Raw genomic sequence first — 23,071 nt, forward strand, 5'->3', positions numbered from 1 at the left:
TGGTTTGATCCACTTGCCATTTCACTGGTGGAACATTTCTGTTAACTTTCCCACAAGCTGATCCAATCTGTACAAAAAGGGGAGGGAAAAAAAGTTACTCTTCTTTGCACCTTTAATTTTCATGTCAATGTTAAGATTTGGATTTGAATCCATGGGTGGTACGTTTTATAAGCAACCTCAGCAATGCCTTGTTCCAAGAGGTGTAAGTAACCTTTTCTTTAAAAAATTAAAAACAACTTGATGCACTTGTGGTGTCCCTCTGACTGCCAGTCATTCATAATCAAACTCTCGTGCAAATGGCCCTCTTTATGCAGATATGTCTGAGCTCGTATGCAGATGTATTCATGTGTGGGGTTTGAGTTGGGGAAAATAAGTTGCTCTTGCTAGACTTGCTGAGGCAGGTATCTGCCTGAAGTTAGATTTATGTTCTCCATTCAGAAAGTGTTCAGTCTAAAGATGGTTGCGAAGGAAGAAGAAACAGGAATACATGTTCTTAAAGAGTAAAGCAAGGCAATGGTTTATCCAAGCTGTATGATAAGGGAAGGAGTGAACGGACAGATAAAAGCAGCGTGAGCTCCAACAGGGGCGCAGAACTGCACCTGGGGGCCACTGCCACAGGCAAATGGAGCTCCTGGATGTCTTGGCAGGACTAGCTGCCACGTTCCCCTTTAGTGTGATTCAGCAAATAGTTTCCCCATCAGACAAGATGGAAGTATGCTTCCTCTGCCATCCGCCTGCTCGCCTGGCATCCAACCTGCTCTGAGCAGCCAGCAGGAAGCATGGCTGCCTTTGACCTCTGCTGGCCTTTTTCTGGCCTTCCTCTGCCCTTTGCACTTTCTGGCAAGGTCCCGGTGCAGTCAGGCTGCAGCATAGCAACGTAACTGCCAGCGTCTTTCAGATGTCATGTGAAACTACAATTTGATTCACATCAGTTCTGTTCTTGCTACTTTTTTTTTGCTAAGCAGGTTTATATAGAATATAAAGTCCAAATCCTTTCTTAAGATTAGATTTGACATTCTTGAGCAGATCAAGGAGAAAAATTAATTGTTACCCTGAAGAAGGCTATGAAGAGAAATATCAGACTGATAGCTTCTTTGCTTCTAAAGTTCTGATCAGAACTCAGAGGCTGAATTTTGGATCAAACATCCATAGCGGTTTTGCGATCAAATACTCCCAGCTTGTGGAGATGCTCACAGCAGCTCCTTCAGCTTGCTCTAATGAACCCGCTGCTCTTTGTTGGTGCTAGCAGAGCAATTAGGCTTCCTGCTAGAAGAGCGGTGTTTGTTACGCAGTTGCAACCAAGTGATTGGGCTTATTTTACGCAAGCAGACCTCACTGATCCACAATTAAAATGGTATTTTCATCTCACACTTAGAGGTTGAGAAAAAGCTTTTGAAGATCTTAGTTGCTCTGATGAGCTTGGTAGAGGAACAAAAACAAACAAGGGACTTTTGTTACAGTGGTTGGGTCATGACTGAGACAGTTGGCTACTTCATTATAGCAAACACGTAGGTGGCCTTTCTCATGTTTTGAGATCCAAGAGAGGAGCTGTGACTTGACTAACACCTTTGAGGGGAGAAGAGTCAATCCTTTGCAGAAGCAGGGTCACGTCAGCTGTGCCGCATGCAGCACGGGCTGGCAGTGAGCCCTTTCTTCTCAGCTGCTTTGAAGTTACAGGCTCTGTCTTTCTGGCAGAATCAGATCCGAGTAGTGAGATCACCCTGGGTTCAGGCAACTTACAATCTGTCTAATTTTTTGCACCTGTTCAATTGTGATATTTATAGCTCATTTTTACCTGTCCTTTCTCTTTGGTATAATAGTTACCAACCTTCATTGCTGGTACTGCTTCAACTCTGAGGGAAACGCTGGATGTAATTTGAAGGATGATTAGGGTGAGATCTGCTCTTGAAACCCGAGTTGAGTTAATGATGAAACCTGAGTTTTGTTAATAATACATTGTAATTATTACTGCTGGCAGAGCAGATATCTCCTATTTCTCATCTTTTAGCGTGAGGATCCTAGTTACAGTGATCTGTTTGACTTCTCAGCCATTCCGCCCCTTGCTCGGCTCTGCAAAAGGAAAGTGTCCCGGCTCTTCCACCAGATTTCTGCTTGAGCTTTCCCAGGTAGAGCAGTGCCCTCGCAGATGTCGGTGTGTTACACAAGCAGAGAGGCTGAGAGGAGGATACGTGGTCAACAGATGAAGCAGCAGAACGTTAATAATACAAGACACCTAATTGGACCTGCCCTTTTGCCCAGCAGCGAGGACATATGTCAGCGTGCAGCAGGAGCCAGGCCCGTGGCAACCTGTTTCCATTTCCTACAGGTCTTCATGAGGAAAAAACTGCATTATGAGCTGAGCCACTTGCCTGCTGTAATTGCCAATAAAGCATTAATCCTAACCTTTCATAGACTGCATCTATTGCTCGCACCTCAGAGATGCCGGGCCAGATTGGAGAGGTGACATAAATCATGGTGCACGTTACACATTGGCGAGTGGGAGGGGAGTGCACGCTGGTGAAAGTGACACCGCGCCGGGGCGGGAGGGAGAAGGCTGCGGCAGGAAGAGCGACCTGCGGCAGGATGTAGGAAGATGTGAGATAGCACAGCCCCTCGTTACTTCACACCGTCTCTTCTTACTGTCTCCCGTGGCTCCCATTGCAGCCTCGCCTCCTAGCCTGTGCTGGCACCCGCTGCTTCTGTTCGCCCGCGGTGGGGTGCCCCCACCCAGAGTGTGAAATCAGTGGTGCTGTCGCCAACTGTAGACTTTCGTTTTGTGGAAAGAGCCATCGTGGAACCACTGTCCCACACGAGGTGCAGGCAACCACCGCGTCCCGTCTCCCACCCCACCTGTGCCACATGCTTGTGGAGGTGCAATTTTTTGTACCCTTGAACCCCCCATGGATGGGCTTTGTACCGGTCCAGCTGGCTGTGCCACCGCACAGCAAGCCCACCAGCTGAAAAGTTGCCGTTTCCTTCCCTCCAACTCTTCTTGAGTCAGCCCCTTTCTTGGTTTTAAATTTAATCTGTGCCCGGTTAAACCTGTCTCTTGTGGGGGCACTGAAAGCCCAGAGGCCCCCGTGGGCGTAGGGGGGCCGAGGTGGCACCGTGCCATTGCGGCCCTCCCAGGACGGTGCGGCAGCACCGCCGGTGCCCCCAGCCCGCGGGCAGCCGGGGGGCAGCTGCCGGGCTCTGCCCGCTGCGTGTGACTGGCCCTGGCGTGCAGAACTTCAGGGAAAAGGCACTAATCTATTCTATGCAGTTTTGGAAAATACCATGTAATAGCAAATATTTTCTTAAATATACAGTGAAGGTAATTTTTCATTTTGCTAATATGGTTTCCTGCTGGTTTTTTAATTTCATCTTTTCTTCGTATGATTTTCTTTAAATAGGTGAAATCTTAAAAAGATAGGAAATGTACTACTATTACTTAAACAGAATTTCTGCTCCAGATCTGCATGGGGGAATAGGCTGAAGCTCTGATCACTATGTTTTTGGCTTTATAACTTAAGAACCCCACAGTGGTTTAGGGTATGTGGTCCTGACTCCTATTAGCTATATGTAAATGTACTGCCAGAGTATGTTCTTCAGTATTTAAACCTACTAATAGTTATTTTTACATTCATATTTCCTCTAATATAATAACATTTAGTCTTCATTCTGGAAGAAAATTAAATTGTCCGAAGAATAATATCATCAGCTGATTTGTCTTGCATCGCAATGTTTATCTATTCTAGCAAAAAAATCAGTGACTATTAAATTTACTACCAGGGTATAGGATAACAAAGAATGGTTGCATCAATGGTTGCATCAATGGGAATTAATCACAGCATATCAAGAAAAGAGCATGCTCTCAGTTTCCCACTGGATTTAATGTTAAAAATATAATCTTATTAGCTTCAATTACTTTTTTAAAAATTTTAAAACCAGAAAAAAAAAATTATAATGCCAGAGTAATCATTTTCACTGAATCTTGCATGTGAAATTGGCAATATCTTACAGTGGACTTTTTTTCCTGCTGTAAATGAGAGAAAAAGTCTGGTATAAACCTGTGTGTTTTTGTTTAACCCCAGCCCCAGAATGGTTGATGTGAGGTATTTGGAGCCACACAGGAAGGCTGCATAATAATGGAACAAACTTCTGTAAGCATCAGCCAAATGAGTCATGATATTAAATAGAAAAACCATAATTGTAGAAAAGATCATTTCCTTGCGCAGCTCATGCAGAGCACTAGAAAGTCGACATGTGTATTACATCCAGTAGTAATATTGCAGTAATATACTTTAAACGGTTGCAGACATTCTTAAGAGAGTCCATGGGACCTGGCTTGCCTTCCCTTTGGATTAGGGGGTGCAAAACTCACACCGTGCAGAAGCACAAATTTGCCCTGGAAAGACATGTTGCTGAACCTCTCTGAACATCTATGCTGAACATACCGGTGGCTCGTCCTGTTGCAGTTAAACCCATGGAAGTTTCAGGACTCCTGACACAGTAAGGTGGGATGAGCAGTGAGCTCCATGTGGGGTTGGCGTGGCACCACGAGCAAGGCTGGCAAGTGCCAGTGGTGCGGAGGTGAGCCAGGACGCGGCGTGAATCCTCCTGTTCCTGGGTGTGAGACAACCCCTTGGCTGCAGCCTAGTGGAACAGACAGACAGACAGATAGATAGATAGTTGGATGGATAGATAGAGAGAGAGAGAGAGAGAGAGATAGCATGTTTCTGAGCACCGATCTCCACTCACTGCAGTGTGTGTGCCAGCTGACATACACAGGTACAGCGACAGCACTTTAAAGTCGCTCATCATTAATTCCTGTAAGTACAGGTGTTTGTGATTCAGGAATTCAGATGCGCTATCGGAAGCGCTTCTCATTGCTCATAAGATGCTAAACTGTATCACTTGGCCAGAGAGTTGTTTATACTTGTGCCACTTTATTAGGCAGCATAGGAGTGCCTTAAATGGGAGTAAGTTATATTTACGCCCTTCCTAAAAGCTCCTTTGTACAGGTAAAGTGATATAAACTGGGCTCAGAGTAGATGAGACTTGCAGAATAGGGCTGTAGAAGTGTAACCGCCTCTCATCAGTCTTTAGTCCTATGGGTCTGCTTCTGGCAGGGCAGATCCTTCTCTCGAGATCGGTTCTGGCTCAGGCAGCCAAGCTGGCATAGAACATGTCCCTCTTCCTTCAGCTCTCAGTCGCATTTCTGGTGCCCAGAAAAGTTTGCTGGTACAGCTCTGTTTTTGCTTCTGAATCTATTTCCTAGTCTGATGGGCTTTATTAGGATATCTTCATAGCAAACTCTCATCTATTCATTAGGGGATGTCAGGATGCAAAACCCACATGGAAGATCTACTTCATCTTTTCGTATTTAATCTTTTTGTAATCTCAGTGAAAAAGGGACAATTTCAAAATCTGAATTTTCCCCCCCCTCATGTTCTCAAGTTTCTCAAGTTATGTTTAGAAACAGGAAGCTGTTTTGCATAAAGGTAAGATTGTGTTTTTAACAAGAAAAGTTGGTGTTAGACCATCTAAATATACCCACACAGTCATACTCAGTGGGTAGTCGTGGCTATTTTTAGGCTTTATTTTTGCCTCTCTTTATTTATTTTTTTTTTTTTTTTAGTGACACCTCCACTGTACCTTCAGCTCGTAGTGAGGCACCGCTTCCTGCACCGGTATGAAACTTGCAATTACAGGAGGAGTCAATCTTGTCAGGTGTCATTTATCAGGCGTTGCAGAGGGCTGGTTTCAGGGAAGGAAGAACAAAGCTTAATAAAAAGAGAGAGAGGGAGAAGCATTCTCTTAATAATTTGCCCTTTGGAAGAACAGACCCTTATCTGATCACCCACGCTCATCTGGCTGCTGACGCTGTACTTGCTTCATTAGTACAAGCTATTTTTACACCTTTTGTGTCTTTTGAGGAACCGAGTGGGCCTGCTGGCTTGTAGTGATTCACCATCTCCAGGCGAACAGGGTGTCCTCAAATCCTGCGAGGAGGGGAGGAAGAGAGAAGTAGGGGGAAGAGTTCAATTGAATAAGCAAGTTGATTAATTGTCTTAGGTGGTCTGAGTGCTAAAACATGACACTTCAGTCTTAAGGAAAATATCCTACTTGTTTTTGGTTTGCAGTGCAGTTTTTCAGATTGTTAGGAGCTATACCAAGGAACATTTAGTAATCAATTAGTTTACCTTAGCAAACATGAAGCCCTATATGCTTGTGTGAATACTCTGTGTGTTTGTTTCCCTGTTTGTAAAGGAGATGTTGGGGGCTGGACAAAGGCATGTTTGGGGGTTGAACTTGATTAAAGGACCCTTCCAACCCAAATCATTCTATGATTGTTGGTAATGCTTTCTTTTGTTTGTAGTGTGTAAGTGTCATTAGTGTATCACAAGCACCCAAGAGACTTTTGGGCCAGATTGTTAGCTGATTTCACTTCCACTTCCGACAATGGAAAGAAAACTAAACTGGTGGAATGTGCCAAGCATGATGCAGGAGGAAGAGAACCCTGTATGAAGTTATCTGGGGTTTTCTAGATCTGAGCAGTGGTTGCTTTCCCCTTGATAGACCATCAGCCCTGAAAATGTCCTCTTAGAGCTTGTTGAGCTCTCACCTGGTGGCTGAAATTAAGATTTTTGTTGTCCTTACTTCGACTTTTCCTGGGTAGGAATGATTTGGCATCCAGTTGTGCCACTTATTAAGTACAGGATAATGGTTTCGTATTGCAGGTTTCCTTGGAGTAGTTTCAAAAGTTGGTGTGATATGGGATACATGTATAAAACTTTAAATTGCTGTTTGTACTAGGAATGCCCTGTAGTATTGCACCCTGGTCTAACCTCATCTGTTATAAAGTCATCATGAAACGCGAGCAGTGTCTTTCCCAATAACTGTTTTGGGTGTTATTGTGTTTCACTTGTTGAGAATCTGTAACTGAGCTGTCAGCTTGGCTTGTCCCTCAAATATCAACATAGCCCTGTGGAATAACAGAGTTTTTCTATGTGGATTCAGGCATTTTGGTAGACCTTCGTCTTTTCAGAGCCATTTGCTCAGGAGAGTGATGCTCATTAATAAACACAGTTGATTTGTGTTTTGTAGAAAGCTAACTGCAAAGAGTGAAATTTCATGTATACCTACAAAATGTGGCAGGAAGCATATGCATATTTTACTGAATTCTTTAAGAGGTGTTCTGATGCAATTGAATATTATACATACTGACTTCCAGTGCTTCATGCAATAAAAAGAAGGAAGTACTGTAAAATGTGGCCAGAGTAATTTTAAATAAGGGTGGGGGTTTTTTTGCTTTTTTTCCCCTGCTAGGCATCCTCAGGGTTGTAGAGAAAACAGCATCCTTAAATGTGCAGTCTAATTAATGTATCTTACATTACCACTCTAGTGGTCAGAATCTTTAGGTAATGCTAAGTGGCTAGATTTGCTACAGCAAAATGCCTGTAGTCACCAGCCAAAACAAAACACTTTGACTGCAGAAGAGTGACTGTTGTGACATCTGTGTGATATATAGGATTTGGGGTCTTATAGCTGATCTCAGCTGAACTTTAACAAAGTATTCAGAATGATTGAAATAAAACTGCCATGAAGGCTCGGACTACTTTGGGTGCAAAAAGTTGAAAAAAAAATGGTAAGAACATGCTACTGATGTTTAGCAGGCATCTGTTTTTGTTTTGACATGTGGTGACCACAGGGCTTAGTAAACAATGACAGGTTTTAAAATAAGCTTGTATAATAGTTGGTGTGAGTGAAAAACAAATGCAAGCTCAGATACTATAAATGTCTTCCTATGTAATTCTTCCAGGGGTGAGGGCGTCCATCAGAGGCAGTGCATTTGCTCATTCAAGAATGTATTTGAAAGACACTGATATTTTCATAGGAAACGCAAGTGGCTTCTTCTGACAGTGTGAAAGGAGGCATAGCTGTTCACAAAATCTGGTGTGGTTGCATAATTATAATTGCGTAACTTTTAAACTAAAAAAGCCTCACTTCCCAGAAAATTCAGCAATATTTTCCCTCTAAGATGAAAATGCTAGGCAAAGGCCTGATATTTGCCTAATATTTCCATTTGGCAACAAAATAATATTTACTTCGTACCTAAAAATGATGCAATATTTACACAAATTTTGATTTTTTTTTTTCCTTGGGAAAACTTGGGGAAAAGCTGTGTAGTATCTTAGCAGGGACTTAACCAGCACAGGTCTGTTCTCCCCAGCGGCTGCCCAAGGTTGCAGTTCTTGTGTGAAAACGGAGAGGCATTTCAGCCTTTACATGTCATTTCAGTTAGGAAAATTGCTATATCTGACAACTTAAGCAGTTTGACCTCTCCAGTGACACTTTCTTACCCTCCTTACTGTAGATGATGTTTCATAAATCTGGAGATAACCATGAGCCACGTCCACACAGGAATCTTGCTCTTTGCATATACTTTATCTTTCACAAGTTCTTCTAAATTCATAGTTTAGTTAATCTGACCTTTATAAGGTAAGAAATTTCCCTTTGTGATTGACACATTTCTTTGTGTTGAATTTGGAATAAATTCTTTAATTTCAGTAATTTTCACCAGATCTTGCAAATGCAAAACTTTCATTGCAATCCCAATGGCATCACATGGTGTCATGGGTTAGTGTCTGAGATTTCATATTTCACAGCGTTTATGTATTTAGCCTCCTAGGGGCTACATAATGCCTATTTGTTTACATGATAATAGTTCAGGGCCAACAGCAGAGCCAAAACTCCATTTCTTTTCTACACTACAGTCTGGAAAAAAAAAAAAAAGTAATCCTACAAATAGTGATCAGAAACTAATTCACACTTATTTTTTGGCATGGTATCCTTATGTTCAATTGCTGTGGCTCAGAAGAAACTGACACAGAGTTGAGTTTCTGGTGATAAAGAGAGCAGCCCACGAATTAAGAACTCATTTGTATCTTAGCACTGCTTTGGATACTACTACACATTGTTAATGTGTATTTACTAAATACTGTTTACTTCCTACTTAACTCACCCTTGAGAGAAATTAATTCTTCTGTAGGTTAGAACTAATGAAATTAGGCATCATATAAACATAAATTCAGCCATGAAAAAAGTGTTTAAAGAGGACTTTACTGGTGGGCATCTCTTTCTGACTGTTCTCTGCACAGGAGCTGCTCTCACTCTCGTAAGTCACTGCACACTATGATTCAAAAGAAAAAGAGGGTGTCACGAAACAACTGATATATTTGTTGACCTCTGAAATTTTAATAACACTAGAAGTGCAGTCTGTCAGATCTGCCATTGCTCTGCCATCACATTTTAAGGTCCACGTGGGAAATTATTGTTATTTTACTCATCTGTTTTCATTTTTTAACTTGTTCCCCAAGGAAATAAGTAGCAGTGTGAAAAGATTAGCAGTTTACATAGTTCACTTCTTTAGTTTCATATCTGAATAATCCCAATCCTTTGCTTTTGTATAGAGATAGATTCAGGATGTCCACATTGGAAGACAGTCAGTGAGAACAGGTAGATTTTGTATTATCTGACATGCTTAAGCACCTCTGACAGACTCTTATGTGCACAGCAAGGTTAGGCAGCCAGAAACAAAATATTTACCTGATCCTTTAAAAGCAGTGGGAACAGAGAGATCAATTAGCTGCTAATTGACTGGCAAGATTGTTTGTCCTGTTGGCTGTTTTGGCATCTCTTTGATAGCAGGTTTTTGTTTAATTCAAGGAGAAGAACTGTGATTTGTTTGCAAATTTCTACCTATAAAGGAAGTGTTTAAGATTAATTTGGCTCCTGTGTGGGTTTTTTCCCCTCTCTCTCTTTTTTTTTTTTTTTTTTTTTTTTTAATATAGTCATCCTGTGGAAATAAGTCTGTGTTCACTTGGACTTTGGCAACATGAAACCTTTTTTTTATACATTTTTTCCATCTGGTAGTAATGTGTACATTGTGTATGATGCTGAAACAGGAAATAGTGATGTACTTTAAGTGAGCAATCCTTGTCATTATAGTGAAAAGGTCAGTGTTAAAGCATTTCTGTTATAGACTTCTTCTATGGCTTCTTAAAATACACTCAACTTGAATTTAAGTTTTTTGGGGGTGCTATTTTTCTATAGAGAGTGGCAATTTAAAATTATATTTGAGACACTTAACATAGCAAAAACTGAGTGTTTTGCTGCAGCTGTGCTCTAAGCATTTATGATGCAAGCCAGCATCTCTTAAAGAAAATCGCCCATGTTTTCCTACTACTGTGTAATTGAACATTTATTGCAATATACCTTATGAATTTCTTTGTAGACATCTTAGAGGTGTTGGATTAATTCATTTTCACCTTGTAACAAATAACCTCAGATATTTAGTATGGAGGATGTAAGAGCCTAAACCTAAGTCTTGTCTGATTTTGTTTGTTTTTATGGGGAATAAATCAGGAATTATGTCCTTGGATTTGCGACTCATTGATTCAGATTCATACCAGCAAAATGTAGAGCAGAATTTGGCTCCTACTTTTACTTGCTGTTGGAATAATTTGTCTCCTTTTAGTCACCCTGAGTCAAACCTCATATCTGTTCAAAGCTCCTTGAAGTCAAATGAGACACTCTTGTTTCATACCTGATTTTTCTGTAAGGTCGCCACAGAAGATTTAGAGTGTGCCTGACCTCTGGCTTGGTAGGATCACATTCAGAGGAGGGAAGGAGAGTCTTGTTCTTCTTCACAGCAGGTACTCATTGACATTTATATTAAATGACAGAGACAGATATAAGTTCCTACAGTTAAGGTTAACAGGTGTTAGGATACAACAGATTTTATTATTTATTTATTTTCTTAGTTGGCTTCAGCGTGCTTTTAAGCAAACAGATTCCAGTTATTTTCTTCAACATACTTAGATAATGGTCTCAGGTAATAGTTTGAATTATCTGAATTAACAAGATCAAGGTGAGTTTGGTAAAGCATTAAAATGAATGAAATAATCAATACTACTACAGTTAAGTAAAATGTGCTGTTATATGCCATCTCTCAGTGCTTGAGATTCTAGAATATTTCTCAAAATATGAGCCAGATTTAGTGCAAGCACCGAAATCATAATTGCACAAATCAGGATACCAGGTTTTATACCACTTCAAGTTTTACATGCACAGATTCTGTCCCTTGAAACCAGCAACTACCAGGAACACAAACGTGTGTTCATAGAAACCCAAGAGTAAAAGCCTGAAGTTGGTGTTTGGTCACAGCAAGCTTGCAGTCTACCCTTGATGCATCTGTAACTGGATCCTCTCAGTCAGTCCTCTCAGCTCCTGGCTTCCTGGGGAATCCGTGCGAGCACAAGTGTTTACCCAACATAGCGATGGAGAACAGATCCTGCCCTGTAGCTTCTCCTCAAGTAAGCTTAGTACAGTTTGATCATTTAACAGTAAATTCACAGTGTACTTACTATGTGTACTTGCTGAGCGGTATTTGGGTTTGTGTCACCTAGTACTTTTAAATAACATTTTAAAAAAATACATTGTAATGATTAATTCAGTTGCCCAATTGAAAAAAAAGAAACGTGTGCTACTCTAAATGTTTCAGGGTATTTTCAAAACTGTGATTCTCTGGATGATTTTGGAGAATGGCAGTGCATTCAATAAAGCACTGAAGTCCAGAGGGCAGGCAGAACATCTAGGGTGGAATTAAACAAATAAATTAGAGTAGTGTCTTCAAATGTGAAGAGGTAACAACAGCAATTACAATATAGAAGGCAGTATATTAAAATAAATATACCTGACCTGTTTTAAAAGGGCTGCCTTCTTGGAATTGTGTGTGTAAAAGGGTGTCTTACCACTCCTGCCAAACTGCAGCAAAAGCATAGGCATCCTTGCATTCCCCAGTAATTCAAGACTTTGCCAAGTGCCAATGGTTGACATAGGAGTTTACAGTAATTCCTGGAGGTGTTCAAATAGACAGGTAGAAGGCCAGCTGCAAAACCAGAGTCAGATGGGACCCCTAACCAGGGGCTGTTGGAAATGCAAAGAGAATCTCTCTAGTCATGAATGGAAAAAAAATTTACAAAACTGGGAAGTTTAAGAACTTTTCCTTATCTTTTTAGTAAGTGCAGTTCAAAGACCTCAAGTGTGGTGTCAATTAGTATAAAAAAGATTGCAGTTGGTCATCTTTTTTTTCGTTTGTATAAAATGCCAAAAATATATACCCCAAGGACTGCATTCCTTTTGTTATGTTGCTACATAAGATCCTATATGAATAAATATATAGCCTTGCAAAGAAGGATGAACAAATACTTATTTATCTTCATGCCAGTTAAATCCTTTAGTTCAGAGATGCACACTGAATGCTGGTCAAGAGCTATTCAGGCTTAGCCCACCTACAACTTTGCCTAGGTAGAATAAACTGTAAATCCATGTTTTATTAGGGTTCCAAATCTGGGGGTTTGTTTTTTGTTTGGGGTTTTTTTGTTGTTGTTTTTTGTTTTTTCACTGGGATGTCAACACCAAACAGTTCTTTGGGGAATATCATTAGCAGGGCAGAGGGAAATGTCGAGTAGGACAGCAAGCCAAAGGTGTGCTGTCTTTCTTCCCAAATGGCCAAGGCAATTTTCTTCCCAGCTGCAGGTGGGGAAGAGCTCAGAGGTGGCCTCTCTTTCTTGTGAGGCTGCTTGGCTGCTGGGCTTATCCCAGACATGAACTAGACTTGCCTAATAAGGGTCTTGGCAGAGGTCTGTGCATGAGTGTAAGGATTTCATAGGAGCCACTGCAGCTTGTCTGTGCTAATGCTCGCCCTATAGAATACGAATTCTTCAGGGGCCAGTTACTGTGGTTTTAGGCCGGCTTTGTGCTGGCAGAGCTGGACAGAAAAGATTTAAAACAGGGCTGGATCTGACCCTTAGTCCTTACGCTAGAGTCAATATTTATTCTGTATGGTGCACTCAGGATTTAGCCTGGAAGACATAAGCTTCCAATTTGTTCACTTGCAAGAGCTGTAATATGAGCTACAAATTGAGAAGTAGTAAAAGTTGTATTTTGCCAAATTTTATTTTAAAGCTGTTGAGTGTAACCATTTTAATGGTCTGAAAAAAAGAGGGAAAGAAAAAAAAAGGAAGGAAGGAATAATCTTGGATCTCTGCAGTCAAGCAGATATACATTCCCTGCATGCAGCTCACAAAGGCACCTTAGCAAAAGGAGCAACAGGATAATGCTCCTTTCTAGAAAGTTTTAAAGGTCTTGATTTAGTAGGTGCATCTGACATAAATACAGCTCCTGGTTTCCCAGTAATCTTCTCATGCTCAGGGTTTTCACAGAAGTAAAATGTCCTGGTTAGAAGCGGGCAGATAGTGCAGTTAGTGTGGCTGGGGGAGCTGGCTCCCGGGCCACATTCCTACCAGGAAACCTGGTTTGGCCCCCGGCCAGGCAGGACTTTGCAGCTCCTGTAAAATGTTGTGCTCAGCGCAAGTCCCGTACGGCTTCTGATCCGTGTAGGTGGCCTCCTCTTAGTCACTCCTGTGGAACTGAACCATGCCAAAGGTATTAAAGAAAACGTGCATTTTTATCATCCTTAGTTCCTTAGCTTGAAATATGCAGTACTTGAAATATAGGGAGTTTCTGTCTATTGAATAGTATATGTTTGATGAAGAGCAATATTGAAAAGTATATTTACAGTGTTTTCTAAAGGAGAAACATTAATCAATTGAATAATAGAAGTCAGTTGTTGGCTTAAGCTAGGCTGCGGATGCAGGCAGATGAGATAGAGTCTTGACTGGAAAAAATAGACAGAAAGAAAACTAGCTTTGCAGTGTCTTAGATTTCTCCAGTTAGACCAGTGCTCCATTAGGGAGGGGGGAAAAAAAAACGGCAAAAAAAACTAATCAGAAAGAAATAATATTAAAGCCATCTTTGACACAGGATGGATGGCAGCTCAAACCAAACCAGAAATTATGATGTTGGTTCTGGAAAGGGATTTATTTTCCCCAGGAGAGTGACTCTGACCAAACTTAAGCCATCAATAATCCCTGTAATTAGTCTATACCTGTTTCATAGTGTAGGTTGAAAAATTATATAGAACGTTCTGAAAATAGCAGGACTACAGAATGGCTTGAACTCCTTAACAGAGGTCTTGGTCCAGAACAGAAAATTGTTGGAAGTATATTAGCATCATCTTCTACTCAAGTAAAACCATTGCTGTCATGTTGCTGCGACTGGCAAATTTCTTCTCTAAAGGTGCTCTCAGTAAACGTAGTATAGGACAGAAAGGATACTCCCATCTTCTAGAAATTTCTTCACCATTTGCAAAATTACCTAATAAGGAGAAAAGTATTTTTCTTTGAAGATGGCTAACTTTGTGCTCTCTCAGTGAGGAACATTCCCTCTCGTCCCTGTTTCTGCTTCTTAAGCTGCATATTTTCCTTTACATCTGTGCTCATATACTGGCATCATTACTGACCTGCAATTCATTTTAGCTCAGCTGCTGAAAATGGTTTGCCACTTACCTGCCATTTCCTCATAAGGCACTGCAGAGCTGCTGTGTAGTAACTATTCCTGAAATCCTCACGTGCGAGGATTTTTTTTTTTTCCATTTGTAGTGACAGTTTTTATTTGAGGAAGCAGATTAAGAAAAATTTAAAAAGCTTTACTTGGATTACTTTTTTTCTATTAAAGAATCAGGCAAGAGAGTTATTTAAGAAGCCATTAGTGCATCAAAGCTGAATGACATTATGACCTAAAATATTCTGGTTTGTATTTGATAGCTTGCTATTATTTTGAACTATAGGGGATGTCTCTACAGTTACAATTTAAAAATATGTTAGCCATATTTGACTAAACCAACAATCCATTAGCTATTGCTGTCTTATCTACTGATATGTGATTTGTACTATTAAATAAATAATTGATAATGGGTGGCACAGTAGTGATTCCACTTACATCAAGTCATGGGGCTTTACTAATGTCTATTTGTTCTTTGAAAGTGTTACCAATTACAAAGAATTAAAAATTAATTTTCATCTTCTTATGATTTTTTCTTTTAAAACTTACTATTTTATCATTTGTTGGGTTTATTCCGTGAAGAAAACGAGTGCTCTGTTTTTCTGACAGTTTCTAATTGGGGATCATTATAGTAGCCTATATCCCATACTCTGAAGCTAATACTCCAGCAACTTCTAAAGATCTGTTCTTTAGAGATGCCATGATTTTTGTCCTAAATAAAAAACATAAAGAAAAGTCATAATTGTTGCTTTTGTTACCACAATTGAAAAAAATGTCTTTTTTAATGAAACAAAAGCCGAAATCTGTTTTCAAGGTAAGATTTTTTGAAAACTGGAAGAGTCTTCCTTTGATAGGAGAAATGCTCTTTAGGACACTGAGACCATGTTCAGACTCCCTCTTCTCTGTGCCCGTCTTTTTGGCAACACAAAGAATAGCCTGCAGTCTAGTGACAGTCAGACAGGTGGCAAATCATGGCAGTCATAGAAGCCTTTTAACCATATATTTGGTCTGTAGGTTCCTTCTTTGAGATGGCAGCCGTATATTCTTAAACAGTATCCCACTGGTGTTAACTGATTTGGAAACCTTCTCACGTTTTGCTAGGTTTTCTTGCAATTTAGTGGTGACACCCTGACCAGGATTTTGATCTGGTCCCAGAAACATTTAATGAAGGCCTGGAGTCTAAAAGTATTAGCTGGAGAGAGGCATTGAAAGGGTATTTGTCAATCGGATTCAGGGATAATCCAGGTTTAACAAAGGCGGAAGAGTGAAGAGGGGCACTAGCAGCTCTCTTTTTACTGATTCAAGAAGGTGAGAGTGCATTAGTTTAGTCTTGTAGTTATTTCTCTACACACTAGAAACCTAAGTACTTTAAAAAGACTCAGGTTCATATTCTTCAAAATGTGGTTGCTCAGAGCTCTAAGACACAACCGAAAATTTTTCCAGTGGATTGATAAATGAAATCTTCAGGCCTCTACTGTAAAGAATAGAAAACTTTCTTCGGTACCTATACTTAATATCAGGAATTTCTTATGACTGTATTTTTTTTTTTTCTACAGGAAATTTGAAGACAGTCATGCCTATTAGAAGCCTAGAGGATGCAGGTAATTGTTTTATACTGAAAAAAAAAATGAATATATTCCCATTACCTGTGTATTTTCCTGCACTTTGTTAATGTTTCTTCAAGCCAAATTCAGTTTTTCCACTGTCAGAATGAAAAACATTCCAGTATCTCCAATACTGCTTTTTTTACCCTTTTCCTTCCTATTGTAAAATCATGACTGTCTTTATAATTCTTGCTGTTTCGTCCAGAAATTGTCCTGTGTTTAAATAATATAGAAGCAGGAAGCCCACATTGTTCTTCAAATTAAAATGCTGTACTTGTCTATGAAAATCATACCTCCAAGCTTTTCTTCTTTATAATAGAACTGTGGAAACCTATTGCATTTAAGCGTAAAAAGTGCGTGTATAGCTGGATGGAAATGTTTCAACACTGAAATCTAAAATACTAAAGTCACATAAACACAGTCATAGCTCATTTCTCTAATACATGTTTTACCTCTAGCAAGACATTCTCACTAAAATTTAATGTAGTGATTGAAAGATGGAAATGTGGAAAGGCACCATTAATGCTGTGACTGGAATGTTTATTTGATGGCTCTTTTTTGACTGTTTAAGAGTAGTTTAGGGTGATCAACACCTTGTAAAACTAGGTAGATGATCTAAGGTAAGAAGTACCTCACTAGCTATCTTAAAATTGGGTATTTACTCCAAGGTAGTCATCTGGGATTTCTGCCTAGCTGAGAGTGAGAAATGGGCATCTCCATAGTGAATGGCCATGTGCATAGACATCCCCTGTGTCTGAAGCACCCATCACAATATGGAAAGATTTCTCCTCTGGAAGTACTGATCACCCTCCTCTGATGTTAGAGGAGGACCAGGTGACTAAAGTGCATGTCTGACCTGTAGGGGAGTAATACTGGGTAAGGTAATTCCCACCCACCGTGTTAGGACTCTATTTTCAGCAGTGATTTGCTGAAAGAGCTTTGAAAGTAGGTGGTGGACTTTCTGAGAATCCAGCCTTTAAACTATCCCCAGAAAGCCTTCCAAAGCTGCTGTTTAACTTGGAAAGCGTAGATCTCTGTTTTCTATTTCTAGGTCTTTTATTGAGTAGTGATTATGCTTGTGTGCAATCTCTGGAGCCAGTCTTTACTGTGTCTGCTCGAAAAGGGAGTTTTGTGAAATGAAGTTACCTTTGCTTAAGTCCTCCAATACTTTTCATGTAAGGATCAATAAAAGTGCAACTGATTGTGTCAATGTAATTTAGCATGGCTGTATTAATTGGTGTGTGGGATTTCTTTGTTTTTTATTTTTCTGTACAGATAGAAGCGTCACCATGGAAGAGATGAAGAGAACTTTGCTCTAGTAGATCACAAATATCTCTGGGTCATTCTGCATCTCAGTATTTAATAACAATGGAAAATGTCCAAATGCTATAACAAGTCTTTGCAAATGTATAATAAACTGTTTAGGAAAGATCCTGCCATGAACAGAACTGTATAATACTCACATTAGTGTACAGACACAAATCTAATGCCTATAGACTACTGCGTGGAAAGTTCCAAAGAGAAAGAAAAGTCTGTGAACTTGCAACAGCCCTGGAAAAATGGGAGCAACAAAACTTTAAAAAGCACAGCTTTGGACACACTCCATGTGTCTGCACAGCTTTCAAGTGAACTAGCACTTAAGACCTTGTGTAACAAAATGGACTCTGGGGATACAGCTATAGGGCAAAAAGCTACCTCAAGGTCTGGAGAAACTACTAAAGTACCAAGTAGATGGAGGCAAGAACATTCAGCTGTTATTAAGATGAGCACTTTTGGAAATCAAGAAGTACAGAGGCAACCACAAATAGATCACGAGCAAATAGGAAACACAGCATCAGCACAACTTTTTAGTTCTGGGAAACTGGTATCATCGAACGAAGCTGCACAGCAAGTCACAGAGAAGCAATATCCACAGCATCGTCCAAGTCCTTACGCATGTCAACATTCACTTTCTTTCCCACAGCATTCATTGCCACAAGGCTTCTTGCACAACATAAAGCCACATCAGAGCTTGGAAGGCCCTCCGTGGCAGTTTCCTAGCCACTTGCAATCAGTTGCCTCAGAGGACTTGTTTCCTTTTCATATGCATAGCCATAGTGGAGGTTTCTCCAGGAAGAAGATTTCAAGTTTGAACCCTGCATACAGCCAATATTCACAGAAATCTTTAGAACAATCAGAAGATGCTCACAAAAAGGAGCACAAACCCAAAAAGCCTGGCAAGTACATTTGTCCTTACTGTAATCGGGCTTGTGCCAAACCTAGTGTACTTAAAAAGCATATTAGGTCTCATACTGGGGAGCGACCATACCCATGTGTTCCTTGTGGTTTCTCCTTCAAGACGAAGAGCAACCTTTACAAGCACAGGAAGTCACATGCCCATGCAATTAAAGCAGGGTTGGTACCTTTCACAGAGTCAGCAGTCTCTAAGTTGGACCTAGATGCCAGTTACATTGATGTGGAAGCCGAAATACATTCAGATGGCGAGCAGAGCACGGACACTGATGAGGAGACCCCACTCCTAGTGGAAGGGTCTGACAAACTGAGCCCTGTTCCACAGCTCCCCTTGGACATTACTAGCAGAAGCAGTTTTCACTCCTCCATGGAAGAGTCCTTGGTGGGGCCAATGAAAGTGCCCATTTTGATTATCCCTAAAAGTGGAATTCAATTACCCAGTGAGAGTTCACCATATATTGGCTCTGATATGTTGCAAAACCCATCCTTCAGTACCAAGTCTGATGACTCTCATACAGTTAAACAGCGACTTGCACTAAGACTGTCAGAGAAAAAGGGGCAAGATTCTGAGCAGTCATTAAACCTCCTGAGCCCACACAGTAAAGGAAGCACTGACTCTGGTTATTTTTCCCGCTCAGAAAGTGCTGAGCAGCAAATTAGCCCACCAAATACTAATGCAAAGTCTTACGAAGAGATCATCTTTGGAAAGTTCTATAGGATTAATCAAAGGACAGCACTAACAGTAGCCACAACAAATCAGGAACACAATTTAATGGGTAGAAAGGGCAAAGGAGAGCCATTACCTCTTTTAAATAACAGATTAGATATCAAGATGCTTGAGGAACATATTTCTCAGCTGACTCCAAATAAAGAAGAACTCATTGACTCCAGTAATTTGAGCACTATTAAATCTACACAAGTCTATCCAGGCAGCAATACAGAATCCAGACAATCCCAGACCACCACATCACCCATCAAAAGTGAATCCAGCCTGTACCAAGCCAGTCAGCAGGGTGACATGCCCATCCTTCTAGAACCCCCAGTAGATTCCTCTCCTCTTATAAGAAGTAACTCCATGCCAACCTCTTCTGCAAACAACCTAAGTATTCCCCCATCTCTGAGAGGAAGCCATTCGTTTGATGAGAAGATGACTGGCTCAGATGATGTATTTTACCCTGGGACAGTGGGAATATCCCACCAAAGGATGTTGAGAAGACAGGCTGCCTTTGAACTGCCCTCTGTGCAGGAGGGGCACTCAGAATCAGACTATCATGGAAGACCAGGGAAAAATATCATTATTGCTTCCAGCAGACAGACAGCAGGTGACAAAGGATCATTACTAAAAGAGAAGAAAGGCGACAAGACCTTTTATGACTATGATGCCAGTGGAAAGCACTACAGAAAGTGGGAAGAATTTGAAGCTCAGAAGCAGAACTATAGGGATTCGCCATCCTTAGGTGGGATGAGCAAGGGGGGAGAGTACTTTGTTGATCCATTTGGACAGCCTCAGGCAGTGCCATCCATGCTTGGAACAACTTTTGAAAACAGAAAGCGCAGAAAAGAGGAGAGTGTTGGAGATGAGGAAGACAGTCCCATGCTTTGCAGCAGTACAACTGGCACCACTGGGGGAATTCAGCCTTTGGACTTTGATCCCAAATCCCAAATTCAGGAAGTGCCAAGGAGTGGATTTGCCCTTCAAGGCCTGGACAATGCTGCCCATTGCCATGCTGAGCGTTTTGAAATCTGCAGGCCTTACTTGCAGTCTGGAAGCCCAGCAGCTTCTCTGGAAGACTCATCCTTAACTGCAGAGCAAGAAAAGACTGCAGAATCACTGGCTAGAAAGCCCCCTGGAAATGTCATCTCTGTTATTCAGCACACAAATTCACTGAGCAGGCCAAACTCATTTGAAAGATCTGAATCTACAGAACATATTGCATGCCAGCAGGAAAAGATCTATTCACCATCTGAAACATGTGAGAGTGAGATTTGTGAGTCCCCAATGAGCCCAGACCGAGCTCCACAAATGGAAAATGCTGACACCAGTAAGCTGTCTCCATCCCAGCAGCCTCAGCCGTATCATATGCAGCCCAGGTTGGTTCGCCAGCACAACATACAGGTACCTGAAATTCGCGTCACAGAGGAGCCAGATAAGCCTGAGAAAGATAAAGAAGTGCAGAGCAAAGAGCAGGAGAGACCCGCTGAAGAATTCCAGTGGCCCCAGAGAAGTGAAACCCTTTCTCAACTTCCAGCCGAAAAGTTGCCACCCAAAAAGAAGCGTTTACGACTGGCTGACATGGAACACTCCTCTGGAGAATCCAGCTTTGAGTCCACAGGTACAAGCCTTTCTCGCAGCCCTAGCCAAGAAAGTAATTTGTCTCACAGTTCTAGTTTTTCAATGTCCTTTGAAAGAGAAGAGAATATGAAGTTCATCACGCCTCCCAAACAAGATGAGTTTGGAAAACAGTCTGAGTTTTTAACAGTTCCAGCTGGTGCTTACTCACTTTCTGTCCCTGGGCATCACCATCAGAGGGAAATGAGACGCTGCTCATCTGAACAGATGCCCTGTCCTCATGCTGCTGAAATCCCAGAGATCCGGAGTAAATCCTTTGATTACGGGAACCTGTCTCATGCCTCTTCGGCTGGGACACCTACTACGGCACTGTCTCCATCCCGAGAAAGGAAGAAATGCTTCTTGGTTCGCCAGGCTTCCTTCAGTGGTTTTCCAGAGATTTCTCAGACTGATCAGGGCACAGAACAAAGTATAAAGCAGGAGCAGATGGAACATGCACAGGCTGGTCTGCGCTCCTCCCAGCTTGCCTGGCATCACTCTCCGTCCTCTGTTCTTCAGCCCATTCAGGTAGATGATTCTGGAAAACAGGCTATTGGCTCCTGTGCTCAGCTTAGTAATAGCTCATCCCATCTTGCCCAGCAACAGGCTCTTCTTGCAGACAGCCCAGAAATGTTAAGGACTCCCTTGATCCAACAAGCACCTTATATTCCTAACAAACATCCGTCAGAGCAGCAGCAGCAGCTATTTGCACATCAGGAAAAAGTCCCATTTCCCCCTGTTCATAGCACCTTGTTTCAGTTCCCCTATCCAGCTGTCTGCATGGTTCACTTACCACCATCTCAGCAGCCTGTCCTGTGGCAGTCATGCACAGAACCTCTACACTTCCAGCATCATTTTGTACAACAGCTGCAGAAATCTTATGTCAAACAGCCTTTCCAAACAGATGTTCCTCCAAGTTACCACCTGGAACATGCACCAGAGCTTATTGGAAAGAAACCAGCTGATTATGTGCATGCTAAAGAGCAAGCATACCAGCATTACTCAGGAACATCTGGACAGTATTCAAAAAATACTCTTGCTAAGTACCAGTCAGACCACAGCATTAAACCAACAGATACCTCCTCTGAGCAGCATCTTCAGACAGATTTTGACTCCCCAAGTGATGGAGCTGTACAGTCTTTGCCAGGAACAGTCGTTCCCGTCAGGATTCAAACCCATGTGCCATCTTACGGTAGTGTCATGTACACAAGCATTTCCCAGATCCTTGGACAGAGCAACAGTCCAGCAATTGTAATTTGTAAAGTTGATGAGACTGTTTCTCAAAGAACATTGGCAACTAATGCAACCATGCAAGGAATTGGGTTTAACATAGCTCAGATGTTGGGTCAGCATGGAGGGCTAGAAAAATATCCTTTGTGGAAAGTGCCACAGACACTACCACTTGGACTGGAGCCACCAATTCCCCTGTGTTTGCCTTCCAGTTCTGACATGGCTTCTACCTTGGGGGGAAGCAAACGAATGCTTTCACCTGCCAGCAGCTTGGAGCTCTTCATGGAGACCAAGCAGCAGAAACGAGTCAAAGAAGAAAAGATGTATGGGCAGATAGTGGAGGAGCTGAGTGCAGTTGAGTTAACTAACTCAGATATAAAGAAAGATTTTCCAAGAATGCAGAAGCCTCAACTAGTAAGGCAGAGCTGTGCTACCGAGCCAAAAGAAAGTCTGCCATCCATGTCAACCTCTTCATCATTGTCATCCTCATCATCTCAAGATTTCCCACCTGTCAGCATGCCAACAGCTGATGCTTTCCCACTGAGCAGGGAGAAACTTTCCCGTTTTGATTCCACGTCACCAGGGCAGAAGTCCAGTGGCCCTTCTGAAGGAAGAGACTCGCCAGAAGAACTGGATGTGGATGAAACAGCCTCGGATATGAGCATGAGTCCACAGAGGTCCTCATTGCCACCAGGAGAAATTCAGCCAGAAGACCAGCTGAAGCATCAAAAATTGCCTCTTGGGATGTTAGTCCAGATGACATCCAATACCAGTGGAAAAGTCACAGGTTCAACCATTCTCCTGACAGACGTAGCAGATTTTCAGCAGATCCTTCAGTTCCCAAGTCTGCGCACTACTACTACCGTGAGCTGGTGTTTCTTAAACTATGCGAAACCCAATTACATTCAGCAACCAACCCTCAAATCTTCTGTTTATGCTTCATGGTGTATAAGTTCATGCAACCCAAACCCATCTGGGCTAAGTACAAAGACCACTTTAGCACTTTTAAGGTCCAAGCAAAAAAACACCACAGAAATCTACACTCTGGCTGCTATGCATAGACCCGGAGCTGGTAAACTGACATCATCAAGTGCATGGAAGCAGTTTGCTCAGGTAAATAAGAGGTTTTAATAAAATCAATTTGTATATCTTTATCTGAGAAAGTATTAGTAAGCTATGAAATGTAAGTTAATGATTTAAAAAAAAAAAAAAAAAAGATTCCCCA

The 23,071-nt window shown here is 41.4% G+C and overlaps 1 protein-coding gene across 4 annotated transcripts in view; it reads left to right on the plus strand.

Annotated features, from left to right (window-relative positions):
• HIVEP2 (HIVEP zinc finger 2) overlaps window positions 1–23,071 on the plus strand; it is a 141,499-nt gene that overhangs the window by 98,935 nt on the left and 19,493 nt on the right. For 3 of the 4 annotated variants that reach the window (XM_042796249.1, XM_032983171.2, XM_032983172.2), the window contains 2 exons: window positions 16,008–16,052; window positions 17,331–22,959. In XM_042796249.1, coding sequence (XP_042652183.1) covers window positions 17,542–22,959 — 5,418 coding nt within the window. In that variant the 5' untranslated portion in view covers window positions 16,008–16,052; window positions 17,331–17,541. Of the gene's footprint in view, window positions 1–10,633; window positions 10,701–16,007; window positions 16,053–17,330; window positions 22,960–23,071 lie in introns of those variants that run through there. The other variant, XM_032983173.2, reaches the window with a different exon arrangement.

This window comes from Tyto alba, unplaced genomic scaffold (genome assembly GCF_018691265.1).
Source record: "Tyto alba isolate M040663 unplaced genomic scaffold, T.alba_DEE_v4.0 Super-Scaffold_22, whole genome shotgun sequence".
NCBI classification, from domain to species: Eukaryota; Metazoa; Chordata; class Aves; order Strigiformes; family Tytonidae; genus Tyto; species Tyto alba.